Source organism: Asterias amurensis, chromosome 15 (genome assembly GCF_032118995.1).
Source record: "Asterias amurensis chromosome 15, ASM3211899v1".
Classification (NCBI taxonomy): Eukaryota; Metazoa; Echinodermata; class Asteroidea; order Forcipulatida; family Asteriidae; genus Asterias; species Asterias amurensis.
Window position 1 is genome coordinate 4,315,274 of NC_092662.1, and position 18,581 is coordinate 4,333,854.

General features: G+C 39.4%; 2 protein-coding genes across 2 annotated transcripts; one reads left to right on the forward strand and one right to left on the reverse strand.

The window, feature by feature from the left end:
- Nucleotides 1-2,729: 2,729 nt before the first annotated feature.
- On the reverse strand, nucleotides 2,730-12,367 carry LOC139948014 (protein odr-4 homolog). Its single transcript, XM_071945971.1, has 12 exons — nucleotides 12,190-12,367; nucleotides 11,244-11,375; nucleotides 10,665-10,879; nucleotides 9,930-9,966; nucleotides 9,417-9,557; nucleotides 8,602-8,703; nucleotides 8,219-8,296; nucleotides 7,967-8,086; nucleotides 5,712-5,817; nucleotides 5,000-5,182; nucleotides 4,474-4,575; nucleotides 2,730-3,861 (listed from the first exon to the last, which is right to left on the reverse strand). Exons 1-12 carry the CDS (start codon nucleotides 12,283-12,285, stop codon nucleotides 3,791-3,793), a joined length of 1,383 nt encoding a protein of 460 aa, XP_071802072.1. The 5' UTR covers nucleotides 12,286-12,367; the 3' UTR covers nucleotides 2,730-3,790.
- A 247-nt stretch (nucleotides 12,368-12,614) lies between these two features.
- Nucleotides 12,615-18,575, forward strand: LOC139948015 (palmitoyltransferase ZDHHC12-B-like). The gene is made up of 6 exons (XM_071945972.1): nucleotides 12,615-12,689; nucleotides 14,128-14,304; nucleotides 14,527-14,660; nucleotides 14,821-14,988; nucleotides 15,812-15,978; nucleotides 16,411-18,575. Exons 2-6 carry the CDS (start codon nucleotides 14,160-14,162, stop codon nucleotides 16,739-16,741), a joined length of 945 nt encoding a protein of 314 aa, XP_071802073.1. The 5' UTR covers nucleotides 12,615-12,689; nucleotides 14,128-14,159; the 3' UTR covers nucleotides 16,742-18,575.
- The last annotated feature ends 6 nt before the right edge of the window (nucleotides 18,576-18,581 follow it).

The window sequence follows — 18,581 nt, forward strand, 5'->3', positions numbered from 1 at the left end:
ATTGCATTTTTTTTTAATAGAGGGGGTCAAATTTGTGTCCCTGTGACAACCCTCAACGCTCCTATACTTGGGGCAGTCAGGTTGCCTCAGTGCATTTCACCTCTATGGACCGTTCCGGCTTTCCACTAAGCTCCACCCACCGCGCACGTGAGCAAGACACGTGTACGAGCAGTCCCAATGACATTCTGCACGATTCTGCCGCGCGTGCCAAATATACGCGCACGCAAGATCGAGTTTGTCCGACCACAATCATTGCTGTGATTGGTCAAATGGGTGAACGCGCACAGTTTGATTGAAAGGCCGGATCGGTCCATTGAGACCCCAGTTCGATTCCTGGACCGGAGCCTTGTATGTGGATTGGGTTTCGCCGTCACTGCCTGACTGCGTGGGTTTTCCATATCGAAGTTCCCTACCACGAATCAAACTGAAATGACTTCTCTATAAAAAAAAAGTTGGTGTGATGTTTCCATTTGGGATGCTTCGATGAATATATAATTCAGATTCAGAACTAGCCCTACATAGGACTCTTCCTCTGTACACATAATACGAAAGTGTAAGGCCGCCAGGGCTAATTCAGAACGGGCTATTTTCTTCTTGTACAGAGGTAACCACTTACTAAAGTCATCTAAAGAATTCCGGAGATTCCACGCACACAATGAAAACTATGGGTGAGTTCGTTTAGCTTCCCTGGGTCGGCCCCGGTGTTTGGCGTAATTATCTGCAAACGTTTGTCCTGGAAAAAAAACACGCCACACACCGCGGTCGACCCAGGGAAGTTAAACGAACGCACCCAGTGTAGTGTGTGGTGGGGTTGGGAGAGGGGGGGGGGGGTACCGGGTACCACCATGCCTCATGTCGAGCGCCAGTGGTATAATGCTATACACAGATGAACAGGTACCAGTCAAAGCCCGTCACACCACCAAGGAGGGTACTTCTGCTGCATGCTGGTGATAAGTTGGTTGATACTCTCGTTAAGAAAACCCACGGGGTTGATTATTTCCGAAAGTAGCGCTTCGGTTTGTGAGCGGGCTGACGTAGGAAATCCAAGAATGAAAGGTAAGCCATGTCGTTTTCATTTCAGGTTTCGTTAATAAAGTACTATCATACCATTTATTGCTCATGCATTCACTAGGGCCAGGTTGGTTTAACTTGGTGTCTTGCCACGCCTTCCACCTCCGGGACCCCGGTTCAAATCCCATCGAAAAGGCACTAGGTTTGGTTCTCTGTCCCTACTTTTGACTGCGTGGGGTTTCCCTGAATATCTTATAGGGTTTTCCTCCAACATCTAAAACCAAAACATTCTTCATAGTCTTCTCTTTTCTCGTTGGCTCTAATTGGATCGTTGGGAATATTTCCAGACCCAGGTTGGTCGGTATCACCTTGTCCTGGGGTCTATTTCAAAAAGGTAGTCCTAACTTAGGACTAGTCCTAAGCAATGCTAAGAGATTAGACTGGTCCTAAGTTAGGACCAGTAACTCATCCTAACTTAGGACTGGTCCTATCTCTTAGCATTGCCTAGGACTAGCCCTAAGTTAGGACTACCATTGTGAAATCCACCCCAGGTGCTGAAGGCTGTGACAAGAATTATCATAGATTTACATGTATCTTTACTCATAGCCCTATATCACAGACTCCTTTCGTTCGTACACAAGCATTCTATTTGAGAAGTTGATAAATAGCGTAAAACCGTTCAGAGGTTTAGAAGAATAAACATTATATGTAGTAGGTAGTAGGATTTTTTGTGAAATTTTCTCAAAATACGGGGAGAAATGGACGGCTCCGTTGGGGGCTGTCTTTACTCCAGCTTTCGTTTGTACAAGTTTTAAATCGGGTAGTTGGTCCACTGCTCTAGATGCAAATGTCGCGTGTTCGAATACCACCCGAATAATATGCCTGTGATTGTTTTTCCACAGAATTCGGGAAAGTACTGAGTTTACATTGGTGCAAATTTAACATCTTCTATCAAAACCATTCCCAAAGTTGTGACATTGTACTTCATCAAATTAGAGTCTAAACAAACTGACAGATGGTAGAAAGGTTCGTGTATGACGTTTAGCTTGTATAATTATCACTTCACTTGTGATGAATGAAGGTAAACGGTTATTCACAGATTCGTCTATTAAACAGCATGGACCTTGTACTCTACAGTCAACATATTATATACTTCATAGAAACGTAATGAATACCCCCACCCCGAGTGTCATACAAATAACTGGTTATTATAAACCTGCTTTGTTTAAAATTGATGCCACACTAATTAAACCATTCCCCAAGGCCCCAAATACAGGTCAAGTCTGCCTGATTAAAATACCATTGTAGGATTTGAGGCATTGTTACTAGGGTAGCTGCTCTGTGACATGATATATGCCATACTGAAATGACAGGGCTCAATTTCACACATCTGAGCAACAAAATTGTGTTCACCAGAATCAAGTTATCAGCCGAAATTATAATGGAACATGTAGCATCTGTTCTGTGACTCGTATCTGAGCATTTTTTCTTCAATTGTTCAGCAATATTTGCGGTTTAAAGGCACTGGACACCATTGACAATTACTCAAATAATTGTTAGCATAAAAACTTACTTGGTATCGAGCAATGGAGCTGTTGATAGCATATAAAACTTTGTGATTTTATGCATATGTTGAAATACACCAGGTGAGAAGACTGGTCTTTGACAAATACCAATAGTGTCCAATGCATTTGAGTAAACAAAAATAATGACAAGAGTTAAAAGTATAAGTAATTGTTGTCTTCAGCGTTTCTTTAATATTTTATTCATGATATTTCATACAATCATCTGTTTAAAACGATAGTTATAGCTGGTTTAAAACCATAGTAGTAATACTTAACATGTAGCACGTTTGAGTAACTAATCTGTTTTTTTACTCTGGGAGTAATAAACGGAGCGTCTTTGAGCCTCTTTGTTTTGTACATGAATCACAGCCTACAAGCTTTTGCCTTAATGGGTCATGCCTCCATACAATTTCAGTTTTGTAAAATCAAGTTGTTGATATGTTTGTATGAAAATAAATGTTGATTGATTAATTGATTATCTTTTTTTGAAATGAAAATTGAGTGACAAGACAAAAAGAGAAAATAAGAATGTTCAAGTCTCAAGTTGTCACACCAAGAAGTTGCCAAGTGCATTTCAATGTGGCAGTGGAATTTGGTGGATTTCAAAATTTCTGTCTGGAAATCATTTTACCTGGCAAATTAGAGACACTAGGTGGCAGCAGAAGAGCCAGGATCCTTATTGTTTACAAAGTTCTGTGCATGCATATATTTCTGAGATTTATCTGGTTAGTCCACTAGTCTGTAAATTTTCCCTCTAGTCTGTAGCTGGTCGACAGTGTCTTTGTACTGTGTTGTTTTACTCTTTTCTTCAGAGCCTTGTATTCTTTGGCAATTGGCGCTTTATATATACAGTTATGATTATTAGTCCACTGCCACCAAGGCAAAAAAAACAGGAACATTTATCAGTGTCTTATAAGAGGAATTGAGCTTTTTTAAGCAAATAATTAAAACTTCTTTACTAACCATAGAAATCAGATGCAATCATACAGCATTTGATTACATGTTAATCTGCTAAGCGATATTAATGTGTGGCAAGCACCTTTATGTGTAAAGGAAATGTCTATTTTAAAATCTCTGCACCAACTTTTACTCCTCTTACTTGAAATTACAGACCAATCACATCTTAGCTTACAAACCGATCCTTCTGACTTGCTGAGATGGAAAGAAGCAGCTCCCTGATTGGCTGTAAGTCTGTGTGTCATCTTGTGATTGGTTCATTCTTGTTTTATGAGAAGATATGAAACTCCAGCTGCCAGAAGAGCACCTGCTGCCCCAATTGCTGCACCTACAACAACATCAACAAAAGCAACCATTGTTTTTACAATCCACTTGGTAAGATAACTAAGTATATAATCTTGTTCACAACTTTCAAAATGTTACACATACATGTATTGTGTGGTAAGAAGTTACTGGGAAAAAAGTTTAATGGCAATCATTTTGACCATAGCAGAGTCTTGAATAATAATACTAGGTTCTTATCTAGCACTTTATCAAAGCGCTCAGTATTTTTTCCTACAAGGTATCTGGAGCTAGGTTTTGAAGATTGAGACCTATTCTTTTACAGAACCATGTAATGGTTTACAAGGAGCTGTAGCACGTTCCTGCCAATTAAACCAGGTACAACGGAACGAACCCCTTCTATTTTTCAGTAAGTGCACTGGGTTCTTTAACATGCTTTACACAACATACAGGACCAACGGCTTTACGTCCCATCCGAATGACAAAGCATCATGGTTAAGTGTCTTGCTTAAGGACACATGTGCTATGATTGGGACTCGAACCCACACTCTGCTGATCAGAAACACCAGAGTTTGAATACGGGGCTCATAACCGCTAGGCCATGACACACCAAACGACATTGTTACTTAAACCACTTCATCTAGGTACTTTCACTTACCTAGGTATTGAACAGGTCTTCGTTTGACCTCTTGACCTTCCTCCCTCTCTGCTCCTGGCGGCGAGAAAGAACTTTTCTCTGAAGCTTCCATGTCACCATCATCTTCAGAAAATAGATACAAATTTGTATTGTTGAAATTTACACAAAACTGGTATTTGTAAACAGGCTGGTAGATACGTGCGCTTTATAAGACTTTGATATATTATTATTATTATTATTATAACGCTTCTTTTATTTATCAGTTAACTCTTTCAGTTGCCACTTTGTTTAGCCTTTGGAACCAAAAGTGCTCAGGTTTTTTTTAAGTGTTAGCAATTCTGTATAATATGGGTTTTTTTGAAGTCTTTCTCACATGACAAACAAATTTCTTGCTGATTTGTGTTGACTTAATTTATCCCAACGTCAAAATGTACTTTCATGTCTTATTATTATTATTATGCATTGCGCACTATGTGTTCAACAAAACGGACATACTATGGAATTCTGGCCTACCCCTCAAAATAAAGAATCTTGTAATTCTTGTTACCTGGGACTTTCTCAGCGTCGAGTTCCAGTTCTTCCTCAGTGATCTGAAGATTGAGTAGTTCGTTTATCCGATCTAGCGAGTCTTGAGCAACCTCATCCCGGAAGGCGTAGTCGCACACGCTGATGTGAGTAGTGGGCAACTTGGCGAAGACTCGTTTGGGTGTGGCTATGGTAGCCGGTGGATCTGTGTTAAAACAAGATTGACAGGAATAGTAAGGTTGACTTTGGAAAATGATTTGCACGGGAGTAGTGATAGCAAGTGGCAAGTTGACCAGTTCAATTTAGACGTCAACATTTGTTCTATTTTTTTTAAAATGGAAGATCGCCTAACAACACAAGGCTGAACTAGACCCCTAATCACAACAACATGCAGAACTCTTGTGCAACGGAAAAACAGCGGGCTTTCCTTATAAACTGGAGTTCAAGTTTCTGTGCATGTTGGTTGTGATCATGTCAACAGGCCACATGTAGGGAAATACGGTAGCCAATTGTATGTTTACAGGCAACAGTTTCACAGCATCCTTAGCGTTTTATGTTTAACTCCGAGATGCAATTTTAATACGCTATTGTTTTCCTGAAACATCACAAATACACAATCTGGGACACTGAAAAAAAAGCCTTTCATTGAAAGGAATTTTCAAAGGATTTCAAAAGATTTTTCCAGAGGAAATGTTTAGAAGAGACAATGAAAACAATACACACTTCCTTCTTACCAGTTTCTACTTCTTTAACTTCTTCTTCCGAACTGCTTTGTCTCAGCTCATCCGATAGCAGCTCTAGTCTTGCTTGTAAGCTACGGATGACGTCTTCTTTCACAGCCTAAAGTTTTTAAAGAAAATTAGAGTTAGTGGCTGCAAACTGCCTACTAACCAAATAATGACCTCTGGAATAAATGCAAACAATGAATTAATGGCCTCCCAGGGGTTGCCCTTAACTTTTTTTTCAACTGGCCAGCAGGACCAGTTGGCTTGATCTTTCACTGGTCCGCCAGGTTTTTGACTGGTCCGTCAATTTTTTATGCTTTTTTTTTTTAAACTAATAGTATTCTGTTGTATACCAACTGCTCGATTTTCGATCGTCGCTATTTCAAAATTCAACATGATTTGCAACGTCAACTTAACTGCACTGGAAGCCATACTTTATTTATGTGTACCAAGTTATTGTGTTCGTAAAGGATAATTAATTTGAGAGTATTTTTTCTTTAAAAATGTAATAACAATAGCGTTATTAAAATTAATTTAAAAACAGGTCAAATTATTTGTCAGAGCAAAATGATCTTTATTTAGGTAGTTTTTTCTTTAGTCCACGGTTTATTGTAATGCACTCATCATAAAAGTATTCCTAAGTAAGAAGAACTTTTTTATGAAGAAAAAAAAAATAGTGTTTTTACTATAAAAACACCCCAAAAAACACTTTAAAACCGACTGTTAAAATATCATTAACTTTTTATGTACTGCCTTCAAATCTACTGTGGGGGAGGGTTACGTGCGATCGCTCAAGTTATTTTATCATGTATAAACATTGCCTATTGTTGTAGTTTTAATAAGTATTCATAAACATAATACATCGTACCGAAGTTCCCAAAATCTTCCCACTTTCGTCCAGAAAAACCCCCAACAAAAAGTAGACATCAAAAAAGTCCATGAAGAAGCATACGAGTTTGACGGTATTTTTTTCAATTATGTGTATGGAATGGTCGGTGCCGGCGTCTGTTTTGTGAACAAAATTGTCATTTAAAAAACGTTTTTAAAAGCAGCAAAAACAACTGCGCCTTTGTTTAACACATGATTGCATTCTAGAACCCAAGTCTTTCTTGAAATCAACCCGCAAAAAACCCCAAACAACCGCGCATTATATGTGACCAATAAAACCATGGATAAACTAGATCGCCCACCAATCGCCCGCAAAAAAAAAACAAGCCCCAAATAACAACAAAATTACCCAAAATCAGGACGGAAGAACTTTACTAAACACAATTAAATACTCCTTTTTGCTCATCCAGAGTATCCTAACTTGGTAATTTTTGTTGAATGAAGCCTCACCGTCTCGCTCGTTTTTCGTAAACACGCTAGACTCTTATTCCCACACGGAAATCTGCTCCGTTGACCGACCATGCTGCTGACAGAATGTGTTTTGCTTTGTGGTCTTCTGTCAAGGCGATTGAAGCTAGTTTTGTAAGCTATTGCGTACTTTCACCAATAGAGGGCGTCTATTCCCACGCTATCGAATATTCTGAAACGCCCTCTAGCGTTCAGTATTTCTTACACTTTCTGCCACACGTGAACTAATACGAAGACTATAAGCCTTTGCGCTGCATGATGGGATTTTGCGCTGTGTATGCGTGATCGTTGGAAGTTTGCCAGCGTTCAGCGGCACTTCGAGTAATTTTTTATATATTTTATCCAAACCTTGAGTGAATGTTTTTACATTTTATTCGAGCCTGAAAATAGTTTTAAAATTGTCATAGTTCTGTAGTACCGCTGCCGATATTTTTGACTGGTCAGCCGGACCAGTTGGCAAGGTGTTTCAGCTGGTCCGCCGCGATTTCTACTGGCATTTGGCCAACGGACCTGCGTTAAGGTCGAACCCTGCCTCCTCGCAGAGTTTTTCTCCCAGGATCTTTTTCGCCCGATTCAGTCAGCACACTTGTGTGGTGTTTGTGAACATAAACACGTTGAGAACGGAGCATATACAGAAACATGAACTTTTATTAATCTTTGAACTCCATGAAAAACATGGCGCCCGCCTGAGCGCGTAACAAGCAGAACGTAACAGCGCCCTCATTGTTGCATTGAGAAAGTAAACACTACATTATAATGGGTTTGTAAACACAACAACATGGGATATGCTTGTTGTATTGTAAAATATTGAATATTGACCTCATAAGCAGTCAATATTTCAAAATAACTGCCCCCTTGGCAGTCCATAACTGCCCCCTTGGCAGTCCATACCAACTTATTTAATGTACCTGTATTGCGTCAGCCACTGTTGCCTTGTTATGTACATAAGATCTGCTCTCCATCACCCCGTGGACTTGTATACACGCAGTACACGAGCTGTTCTTAACCTTGTTGGTACACGGTCTAACCTGAAGAAATGAAAAGATTCCCAGAAAAACTTGTCTCCAAATTTAATCCTTAAGTGTGCAATTCAACCTGAAAACATAAATTAAATTTCCCAATAACCTCAGAAAGCCACTTACTCTAATAATTTTACTCACATTTTGTGCGAGGAGCTCAATGGAATATTTCATGCCATCTGAGACAACTGCAGTTGCTGACTTCTTTCCCGATTTACGCTGTGGGGACAAAAGTGGTAAAAGTTTCTTCTCACTACCTCATTTATTAACCTCATAAATGTACACAATGTTGAGTGGTTTAACAAAACAAACATCTTTAGCACCCTCTCAGGCCTGGAAGTGCACCGAGGCTACGGAGGCCCCTTATCTTGGCCTTTGTGCCCCATCAAGTTTTCTGTAGACCTTGAGATTCCCACTGGAAGCACCCTGACCCTTCGCAAAATGAAAATGGCCCTGTCCTCTCAAAGATTAAGCTCTAAGCCTGCCCTCTTTGCAGGCTTTGAAGACTAACCCCTTGCACTGACCTTGCTTAGAGTCGTCTCTATTCCATCTTTGGGATCTCTCAGTTGTCCGTTGACCACAGCTAAAGAGCTCTCAATGGTTTCCACAAATGGCATCAAACCCTCCTGTGAATTATGAACAAGTTCAGACAAAATTGTCTAATTTACTCATAACAGCAAAAAAAAGAACTCTTTCAGTTGAACAAAGAAAACATTTCTCAGAACTCGAACTTGTGCCCTCTATAGGCTGCCATGTGCAATAGCCACAGCTGCAGATGCCAGTTGTGACTCGGCTATTGTTATAAATGTTTGTTCACATGATGAAAGTCATTAAAATGATTTGGGGTTGAACAAAAGAAAATTGACTAGGGCGGAACTTGAATCTGTGACCTCCAGATCGCTGGGTCGGCACTCTACCAACTGAGCTATCTAGCTGTAACGTTAGCGGTCACTTCATTTTCTCAGTTCTTGTCTGTTGTTTTGTTGTATAAGTAATTCAATTTCAATGTGCAATTTTCAATGTGTAAATTTAGGTGAGTGGCTTCACTATTTCACATATTTTTTATTTTTTATTACCAATTTGCCTTCTATTTAATTTCAAATTTTAAATTTATGTAAAATTGTTGTAATTCAGCCTTTGTGCTGCGAGGACAGTTTTTTAATAAACCATTTTATCTATCTATCTTGTCTATCATTATGTTTATAAGCCTTAAACCTCTAACTGCTGTTAAGCTGGGGGATCAATAGGCAAACTGAGGTAACGGGTTTCATGCTGGCATGATAACAAACATAATTGAATTGAATATAAATTCTTTAGTAGTTGAAGTTTTGTGACTTACTGAGATTTGCTTGCTGTACTGTCCACAATCCACAGCTTGGTGTTGAACTGGTACAGTGATGTCGACGTGCAATCTACAATGAAGATACGGCCATCGAGAAAGAAAACTCTGGAACTTCCAATCAGCTGGTCTGGCCGTGCTCTGCCCAACAAGAGTAAAAAAAAAATAGAACTAATTGAGTACAGATTTTACAGTTATCTCTAAGAGTAGGGTGCTCCGTCTAGAGGTCAAAAGAGGTTGTTCATTGGTCAATCCTGTGCGCAGAGTCTACAAGTTTTAACATTCCATAGCTCCATCAGTCTTAAATGGCGACTTGATAATGGTAATTGCAGAAGGTCCATTGTAGTTTGAACAGATGCTCGAATTCATTCATTTTTATTCAAATTTGGATTCAGCATGGGGTGCATTACTTGGTTAAGTCTATATTGTTTAGTCTATCACCTTGTATACTAGTAATTATTTGTTGTACGAATAGAAATAAAAACAAACAAACAAACAAACAAACAAACTTACCCTGGGATCAGAGATGTCAAATACACGGCAAGTTAATCTGAAGTCAATTGTTAAGGATGGGAAATAGTTTCTGATGAGGAAATATACTCACGGGATGATTGAGTTATCAGATGGCATAATAAGTGAGGTGATCAACATTTGAAATTCTTTGAATGACCAATCTTCTTAGGTTCACACAGTGTGTCCCTCAGAGTCAGTTTTTGGTCTAAAACAGCTAAAGCATCCAAACACATAATGGGGTCAGCCTGCAGGGTTTCCCCATAACTAATCACAAACCAGCTGGACCAGCCCATTTAAAACTATTGAAAAAAAAATAGAAAACAGGAAAACATGAGGCTAGATAGCTCAATTGGTGAAGCACCAGCACATACACTCTGAAGTCGTAGTTCAAATCCCGTACCAGCCAACTTTTCTATGTTCACCAAAATAACATTTTACACATGTCAACTTTCCAAAGTTCCTTTTAACTTTCCAAAGTTCCTTTTAAAATTTGTATAATAGTATCAGGGCAAATTAAATTCACAGTCATATACAGTCATCTGTGTGGGCAGTGCGAACAAATGTTTAGCTTTTGGAAGCCATGTACCACTCCGACAAAGTTTGGTCTAGTCCCCAGGAGTCTTGACTGTTGTCTTGTTGATTGAACCAGTGTTAGAAAGGAAGATGTCTGCATTAGACTGGTACCCCTCAGTACAATGTATGACGGATAGATACAAAATTACTTTAAAAGGATACTTTCTAGTAGTGGTGCACATTTGTAGAATCGTCCAATCCCTTGCTTCTTCAACTTCCTCGTCCCTCACATTCAGAAGTAGCTGCCGTTTCCTCAGTAGTTTGTTAACGGCAAAGAGAACCTGCCTAAGTTTGGGCTGGGCATCATTCATGGCATTGGGCGGGGCCATGGCAAATACGCCCATCACGCCCAAACCCCCGGGTAGCATTCTTGTTACCTACAGAGTGGGAGAATGATAAGCACATATATTGAACAGATTAGTTTCTTGTCTTTGGACAACAGCGGTCAAGTGCATTGGACTGAAAGACGAGCAATGACACAAACCGACTTTATTCATAAATGTCAACGAAACATGTTGGAGTAGAAACCAAAAAAAATAGTCTAGAAATTACTGAATTTTATTTGCTCACTGAGGCTCAAAATGATGACTGAGAAAAATGTTTGCAGGGAGGGGGGGGGGGTGTCCTACCCTCTTGGTAGGTGTGCCCCCCCCCCATTGAATGACAAAGTAAATCTCGCCCCACCATTATTGAAAGTATACAAAACATTCCTTGAGCTACAACTACAACTACTACACTTACCTGTCTAGCATGCTCGGCAATCCAATATTCACTGACGTCTTCTAAAGTTGATGGTTTTTCAGTTGCTTCATCTTCACTTTCTTCCTTGGGGCTTGGGACGAGGCATACAGCAAAGTCTTTCTGATTTGTACACTGTAATTATGCAGAAATCAACATAATGTTTAAACAACAGTAAAACACTAAGTGACATTCTGGTTTAATACTTTTGGTTATATTTATAGGAACTTGAAGGTCAACTGTTTTTCCACTTTTCTGAGGAAATCGGATAACTTGGTATATAATTGAAAACCTCACAATCAGCACAAATACAGAAGCGGCAAAATAGTCTGTACTTGATAACGTAAAAAAATGGACAATATTCACGAGTTCATATTTCACCGATTGTGTTGTAGCCCCACTTTGCAGAGTTCAGTTGTATGACCACAAAGGTGGGGCTTAGCTAGCTGCGATAACATAACTCTGCTCCCGTCAGGAGGAGGAGGGTTACGATACCGCAGGGTTCAGCCTACACTTTTAAGTCAAGTGTTTCGGTTCATCATAAATAAGCAGGAAAGATTATGTTGATCCCCGACCCGGAGATTCGGGCATAATCCCACCGTTACCATGCATTTCATGTCCATATGCATGGCAACCTGTGTACAAATTGCGGAAAGAACTCCGTATCTTGCAACCACTTTGTCATTCGTCATAATAATATGATTATGATTATGAAGTAAAATAGTATTTATTTTGCTAAAAATGCTTTAATCTTTTTTGTGAAAATGAGTGAACTGGTATGATATGGAAAGTTTTCCCCAACATCTTCTGTAAAGTGATAGCGCCCTCTTTTGAATCATCATGCTTCACCCCCATGTTAATTTCCCATCCATCCTGTCCAACTCCAAGTGGGACAGTACCCTTTTTTTAAATTAAAGTCAATAAAAACAAGGGCTAACTGATAACTCACTTGTCCAACAATAAGACCAATCAGCCACGGATGTTCTCCATAAAGTAAGCTGATGTACTCCTGTAGGCCATCTTCGGCAAAAATAGTTTTGCCCATGTCGTCTAACTTTATGCAAAATACTGATCGAATGACAGATATCGTCCCATCCGATCATAAACACACGTACACAACCTCACGTGTACACAATGAATGGTGGGGCTCTTCCCACTGGTACCCGTCAATTCAGCTTTTAGTTAGGAAGATTCCTTTGGATACCAGCCAACAATCGATCAAAGTGAGAGGGTACCTAGACTAAGATGTATTACTTTGTAGGTTGCCCATTGAATGGTGCCAGACTTAAAAAAAAACTTATGTTGGTCTGGTTCCTGTCTCTTAACAGAGCTTTCAAATTCGCACGGTTTAGTCTGGGTTCGGTAATTCCATGTCATCGAGCTATATGACGTACGGACGGAGACTTGATTCCCCATGAAGGAAGGTTTCACCGGTGGCTAAAAGAAGGGGTGAGTTGAATATTTGAGGCTAGATTTTGTTCATGTTCGGTGGTGAGTTAGAGTTAAGCATGTGGCATAAGTGCCTTTGCAAACGATAAAGTATTTTAACATTATTAAACTCGGCATAAACCAATTTTAATTTCCTAAAAAAGTTGTTGTTTTGACTTTTGTAAGTACCGTTTTATTTTGTTAACAACAGAGGGCGCCGTTCTTGTTCCTCATCAAATAACAAAACAAGAATAGTTTGAGTTTTATTTGACTTTACACTGACTTTACACTGGCATAAAAATATAAATATACAATAAGACTATTGGGTGCATTCGATTAGCTTCCCTGGGTCTACATGCGGCAGACAAGAGCTAAAACGAACAACCACTCACTGGCACTGCTCTCGTAGAGTCGTAGTGAAGTCATGCACCTGGCCCTGGAGCCAACCCCCATCCAAATGACCCACTCCACAAGCAGGGCACTCTGTCTGGGGGTTGACCCGGGTACCGGGTGAGCCCTCGGAAAGACGTCAAAGTTATTCGAACGCACCAGGGGCAGACCGGGGTCGACCCAGCATGCCCAGGGAAGCTAAATGAACACACCCATTACAACTTTTCCTGCCACTAGCCTAGCCCAATAAATAGGGCCAATCCACTTTGTTTCCCGTATCAAGCTCTACAAAAATAGGTACTCCTTCTTTCCTCAATGCAGTCGCCTGGTGGAACACCCTTCCTGGAAGCACCTTATCCTCACCAACATACGAGGTGTTTAAAAGGAAGTTGTAGTGGCTGTCACATGTAATCCATAATTTTATGGACCTCTTTTTAATCCATAATTTATGGACCCCCTTTTTACTTGCACCTTGTAAATTCATTTAAGTGGCACTGTATGGAGAGGCGCCCCACGCTGCGCATGCACATTTAGTTTCTTTCTTGAATTATATCCTGACTTACGTACGTTGCCGAGTATCACGTAGAAGTAGAAGTAGAAGTGTATCCTTGGCCCAAGCAAGCACCATTGCAATTGTATTCAGTGATAATCTGTTCTCCGGTCCGGGGATTTGTCCCCCATATTGAAAATCAACATATGGGCTGAACTGAAGCAGGATGATATTGATTTTAAAAGATTCATCACCAGACAGAACAAATTTGTACACAGTTCCCTATAAATGGGGGGACAGAATTACCGATCGAATGGGACTACAAGATATCCCTACTGCTTGAGTACAGAAACATGTTTTTGGGGGGGAAATCAATGATTTTTGAGTTGTGAGTGTGCAATTATGTTCACATTGTAGGAACTTGCTCTTAAACTATACTTTGTCGGGTTCCCTAAACAAAAATGGATCAGTTTTTTCATTTTATTTTGTTTCTATTTTTGTAACGTTCAACGCTGTACTGGGTCATATAATCTCCATTCCAAATAAACGAAGGTACTTTTATGATACTTTCTTTTTTAGAATATGCGAACGCTATAGTAGACATTGGATGAATGTCCTTGTATATCCAGTTGCGTCGATACCTTAGAACCATGGCCAAGAAGCTGTTTTGGAAGGTGACGACTGGAATGTTTGTGCGGACCTTCCACATAATCCTCACTGTAGGAGTACTTTGTGTTATCGTCTTCAAAGATACAGGTAAGCAGACTGCCTCCCTCCGATGAAATTGAAAAAAAACAAACAAAAAAACAATCAAATGGTTCGCTTCATCAGATTAATATTCATCACATGAATTTTTGATCAAAAGTTTTATGTCTGGTTTCTAATTTAGCAAAAACACATTTTTGTGTAACTTTGAGAGCATCTTAAAATTTCATTAACGTCCAAGAATTTTGTGTTTTTTCCCTTCTTAATTTGTAGCCTTGAGAGAAGCCATTCTCCAGAGAAATATACCTTACCTTCTAGCCTTTGCAACCCTCCTTACAATATCTGGTGGCCTGTACTTCCAAGCAAGCCTTATGGACCCAGGCTATGTGCCTGTAGATCAAGCAAAGGTAAGCTACAGTGTTGATCCGAGTCTAAATATTGCTTGTTTATTCCAGGCCTGCCTTTTATTTCAAGAGTGATTACCAAACGTATACCTTCCCTTTAAATGTTTCTCGGACAAGCTCCAACAATCATCGGTAACCAAAGCTTTTTATTTTATTTGAGTAGACACAAGAATGGAATAAAGACGACAGTACCGATGATGAAGACGAGAACAGTAGTCATGATCAAGAGGAAGAGGAAGATCTTAAAAATGAAGAGACAGTTCAGATGTTGTCATCGCCACGGAGACGAAAGGCTGTTAAACTTCGAAAATGTGACTTTTGTGAAGTGAAGGTAATGATTAGATGAACGCTATTCGTCCCTCTTCCTGAAAGTTTCATAGGGTATCATTTTGGTTTTTGTGTTTAATTTACAAAAGCTAAAGAATACCTCGGGTGAAAGCAAATGCAAAGCTAATCTTTTTTGACGCTACATTGAGAAAGTTCTGTCTGCCAATTGTGCGCAAGAAAATCTGCTTTGCTTTTGTAATACTCATGGAGTATGAACCAGGTTTAACCACTTAGACAATATTGCTAATTTTCAAAAGCTCTTTGTTCGTAAGTTATGGTCGATAATCTGTCCTGGTATTGACAGATAGGGGGCCAACTTAAGACTAGATACCTCAGTTAGTGTAGATTAATCCGGAGGTCGCAAGCTCAAGTCTCGCTCTAGTTAATTTTTCTTTGTACAACCCAAAGTTTTACTCTTAAAACATAACCATATTTTGCTGTGAAAGAATCTGCCAAAAGACCGATCCATTAGGCTCTGCCCCCGACGCACCTGTGAGCACGAATACGAGGGCCTCTTCAATGCCTTTCTGCACAACTCTGTCACTCGCGCGCCCCAAGCGACTTTATTTGTCGGACCATTGTGATTGGTCATTATGCAATGGGGCGGAGCTTAATGGATAGGTCTATTAGTTTTAAGATAAAGTGTCTTATAAGAGAAACAAATAAAGGATTTAAGTAAATAGTAGATTGCATATACTTAGGATGGCGGGATCTCTCTAAAATTAATTGTATTTATGCTACAATAGTTTTTCTACTGTGGTATTATTTGTTACCAAAGACACATGGCACTTTCTTAAGATGTTGGCTCCTTTTTTTGTTGATTTTAGCAACCCATACGGTCCAAACATTGTGAAGATTGCAGCCGCTGTGTCAGGAAATTTGACCACCACTGCCCTTGGCTTGAGAACTGCGTAGGTGAGAGTAACCATCGATTCTTCTGGCTGTTTCTTCTCACTGAGACCACGCTGGTGTTGTGGACATTTCAGATTACGTGGTGAGTGTTTTTCATTTCAATTTTTCTTTTGAACCCATTTTTTTTATTGAGTTGATCAACAATTTTAAGCTGCTCAACTGATTGGTTGTGGTTTGTGGGTTGTGGCACAAGTGTATACAGAAATAATCATCACATTATAAGTTATAACAAACTTCAAGCAGCGCAATGTGGCAATCAGCCTTTGACGCAGACACGCAGACAAAGAATTGACTATGCTGTATATTTTGCTTAAAGCTTATAAAAGCGTAGTAAGCATAGTTAGAACACACAACACACAGGGTGTGATATGGGCAGTGCGATTATGAGCCCTTGGCTTCACAACCAGAATAAATGAAACCATATGTAATGGATGTATTCTAGTCAAAGATGAACTTAAACTTAATTAGCATAATCAGATGGATGTAACTAGCCCGACTATCGATTTTTCCCCAGGGGCGCCTTCCGATGGAAAATCACTCTTTATGATTGGCTCCAGGCCAACGCACTTTTCTTTGTTTGCATCGTCATCATCGCCCTGGCTGGGTCGGCGCTGTTTGGTCTTCTCTGTTGCCATAGTTACATGATGATAACCAATCAGACCACATGGGAGTTCATGTCACACAATCGCATCACGTACCTGCGAGATCTGGACGAGTCTGAGAATCCATTCGACGAGGGATACCTCAAAAATTGCATCAAGTTTTTCTTTTACTGTCCGTACAGAAGGTGGGAACAGTTGGTCCAGAAGAAATGTGAATGCGTGCACCCATCAAACTCTGTGTAGGCTTGACGGAGAGACTAACTCATGAAGTCGTCGTGCAATTTTATAGTCATTAATTGCTTTGTTTGTTCTCTGGTTTTATTTCACAAGTGGATTTAAAGACCTGCTTGAACGAAAATGTCAAGTCCCGAACTTTGGTGAATTTCACTTTAAATGTTTTCAATGAAAAAGGAATTTGAGTCATATGATTATAAATAGATTTCAATTGTGTAAAAAAAGCAATCATTTCGAATGCCCTTATCCAGCGCTTTTCTGAGAGATTTGCGAAAAGCCCCCATTACGTATTCATTCTCAAAACGTCATAGTTGGGAACTCTGATTTGTAAAGTCGCTTTGTTGCATCGTGGAGGTATAACAAAGCAAACTGCCAGACATGACGCGCAACTTCAACGGCAGAAGTGTTTTTAGTTTTTCAAAACCTCAAGCTTGGGGCCTGAGTTTTTAGTCGATAGTTGCGAAATATTCAGAAGTGTACACATATCAAAATTACAATTAAAATGGTGAACAAGTGCATTATAAACAAGTTAAAATACAATTTTCGTGGAAAACATTACGTTATTGGTACAGTGTACACTGTGCAGAGCAAATGAAGCCCAAGCCTTGGCTTTGGAAAAGCCCATGGGTTGAAGGTAAACATTTTCAGCAAAAGGACCAATATTGTTTGTGTTTACCTTGAGTTTCAAAGCTGCCAAAATGTTTATCTCAAAGCTTGTATGTACAGAGTTTTTGCAAAATCTAAATAAGCCGTTTTTGCACTGATTCGCAAAAATTTAAGTCACAATGTATTAAAAGTTCTACATAATATTTATAAAAAACAGTACCTCAAGCAATGATAATAATGTTTTCTGCTGTCCAGTATATACAGACTGGGTATATATATTTGGTAGGAATTCTGTTCAACAATAAACCATTTAAAAAAGGGTCTGAAACATCTAGCTGTATATTTAAGAATTTTTTATTTTTTTCGGGGGGGGGGGGAATTGTCCAACCTTATACTGAAAAGGCATAACGAATTAGTCCGAGCTCTGTATTTAACTTCATTCTTTGAACAAAAAAATGTGTATTTCCTGTGATGTATTAATATTGTAATAAGTTTTGTGTTTCTTATCTTGAAGGATTGAGGGGGTATACTTTTTATTTCAAAAGTACTCACACAAAAATATGTATCGTTGTGCAACCATATTGTTCCCCTTCAAGTCCATACTTTCCAAACAGCCTGAAAGTTATTGAGTCTGGGCTTCATTTATACAATGGAAACTCGAGGTCAAACAATAGAAACCTTTATGTGTCACAGACAATTTGCTGCTAATGACAGGCTCGTAGCCTGAACATCCGACGTCACACTTCAAACTAACTTTGAACCAAGTTTGGCCCTACCTGAAATCCTTGCCTCTGCAACCCTACTCCAATATTATCAGGGGTCGAAATTAAGTGTATTTTCATGGTAGTCAGCAGGGCTAGTAACCAATGATTTTTAGTAGCCCTGATGAGATTTTGGTAGCCCGAAAGACGCATTATGTCTCGAGTCACGGCTTAAACTTTACAATACACCATAGCACAGTTCTTTGTTGTTTGTAATGATGATTTTTTGCATTGTTTTTCCACTAGCCCGTCGGGCTATCAAACTGGAAAAATCAGTAGCCCGGCTGTAAATCTGGTAGTCCCGGGCTAGCGGGCTAGTGGCAATTTCGACCCCTGAATATTAATACACACGTGTTAAATTGATGATTAATAAGTGCATATTATTGTAAATATATTTATATAAAGCTTCACAAAAACATTGATCGTTTTACATTGAAATTATCGTCATAATTAACCCAAGTTAATCTGATGATTATATGTAA

What these genes read in the sequence shown, in the direction of transcription:
- LOC139948014 (XM_071945971.1), bottom strand. Translation starts at nt 12,285, where the DNA reads ATGGGCAAAACTATTTTTGCCGAAGATGGCCTACAGGAGTACATCAGC. An exon ending in AGTACAGCAAGCAAATCTCA is followed by an intron (nt 8,704 to 9,416) that starts GTAAGTCACAAA and finishes CATAATTCACAG; the next exon opens with GAGGGTTTGATGCCATTTGT. An exon ending in TTGAGCTCCTCGCACAAAAT is followed by an intron (nt 8,087 to 8,218) that starts GTGAGTAAAATT and finishes TCATTTCTTCAG; the next exon opens with GTTAGACCGTGTACCAACAA.
- LOC139948015 (XM_071945972.1), top strand. Translation starts at nt 14,160, where the DNA reads ATGTCCTTGTATATCCAGTTGCGTCGATACCTTAGAACCATGGCCAAG. An exon ending in TATCGTCTTCAAAGATACAG is followed by an intron (nt 14,305 to 14,526) that starts GTAAGCAGACTG and finishes CTTAATTTGTAG; the next exon opens with CCTTGAGAGAAGCCATTCTC. An exon ending in TGCCTGTAGATCAAGCAAAG is followed by an intron (nt 14,661 to 14,820) that starts GTAAGCTACAGT and finishes TTATTTGAGTAG; the next exon opens with ACACAAGAATGGAATAAAGA.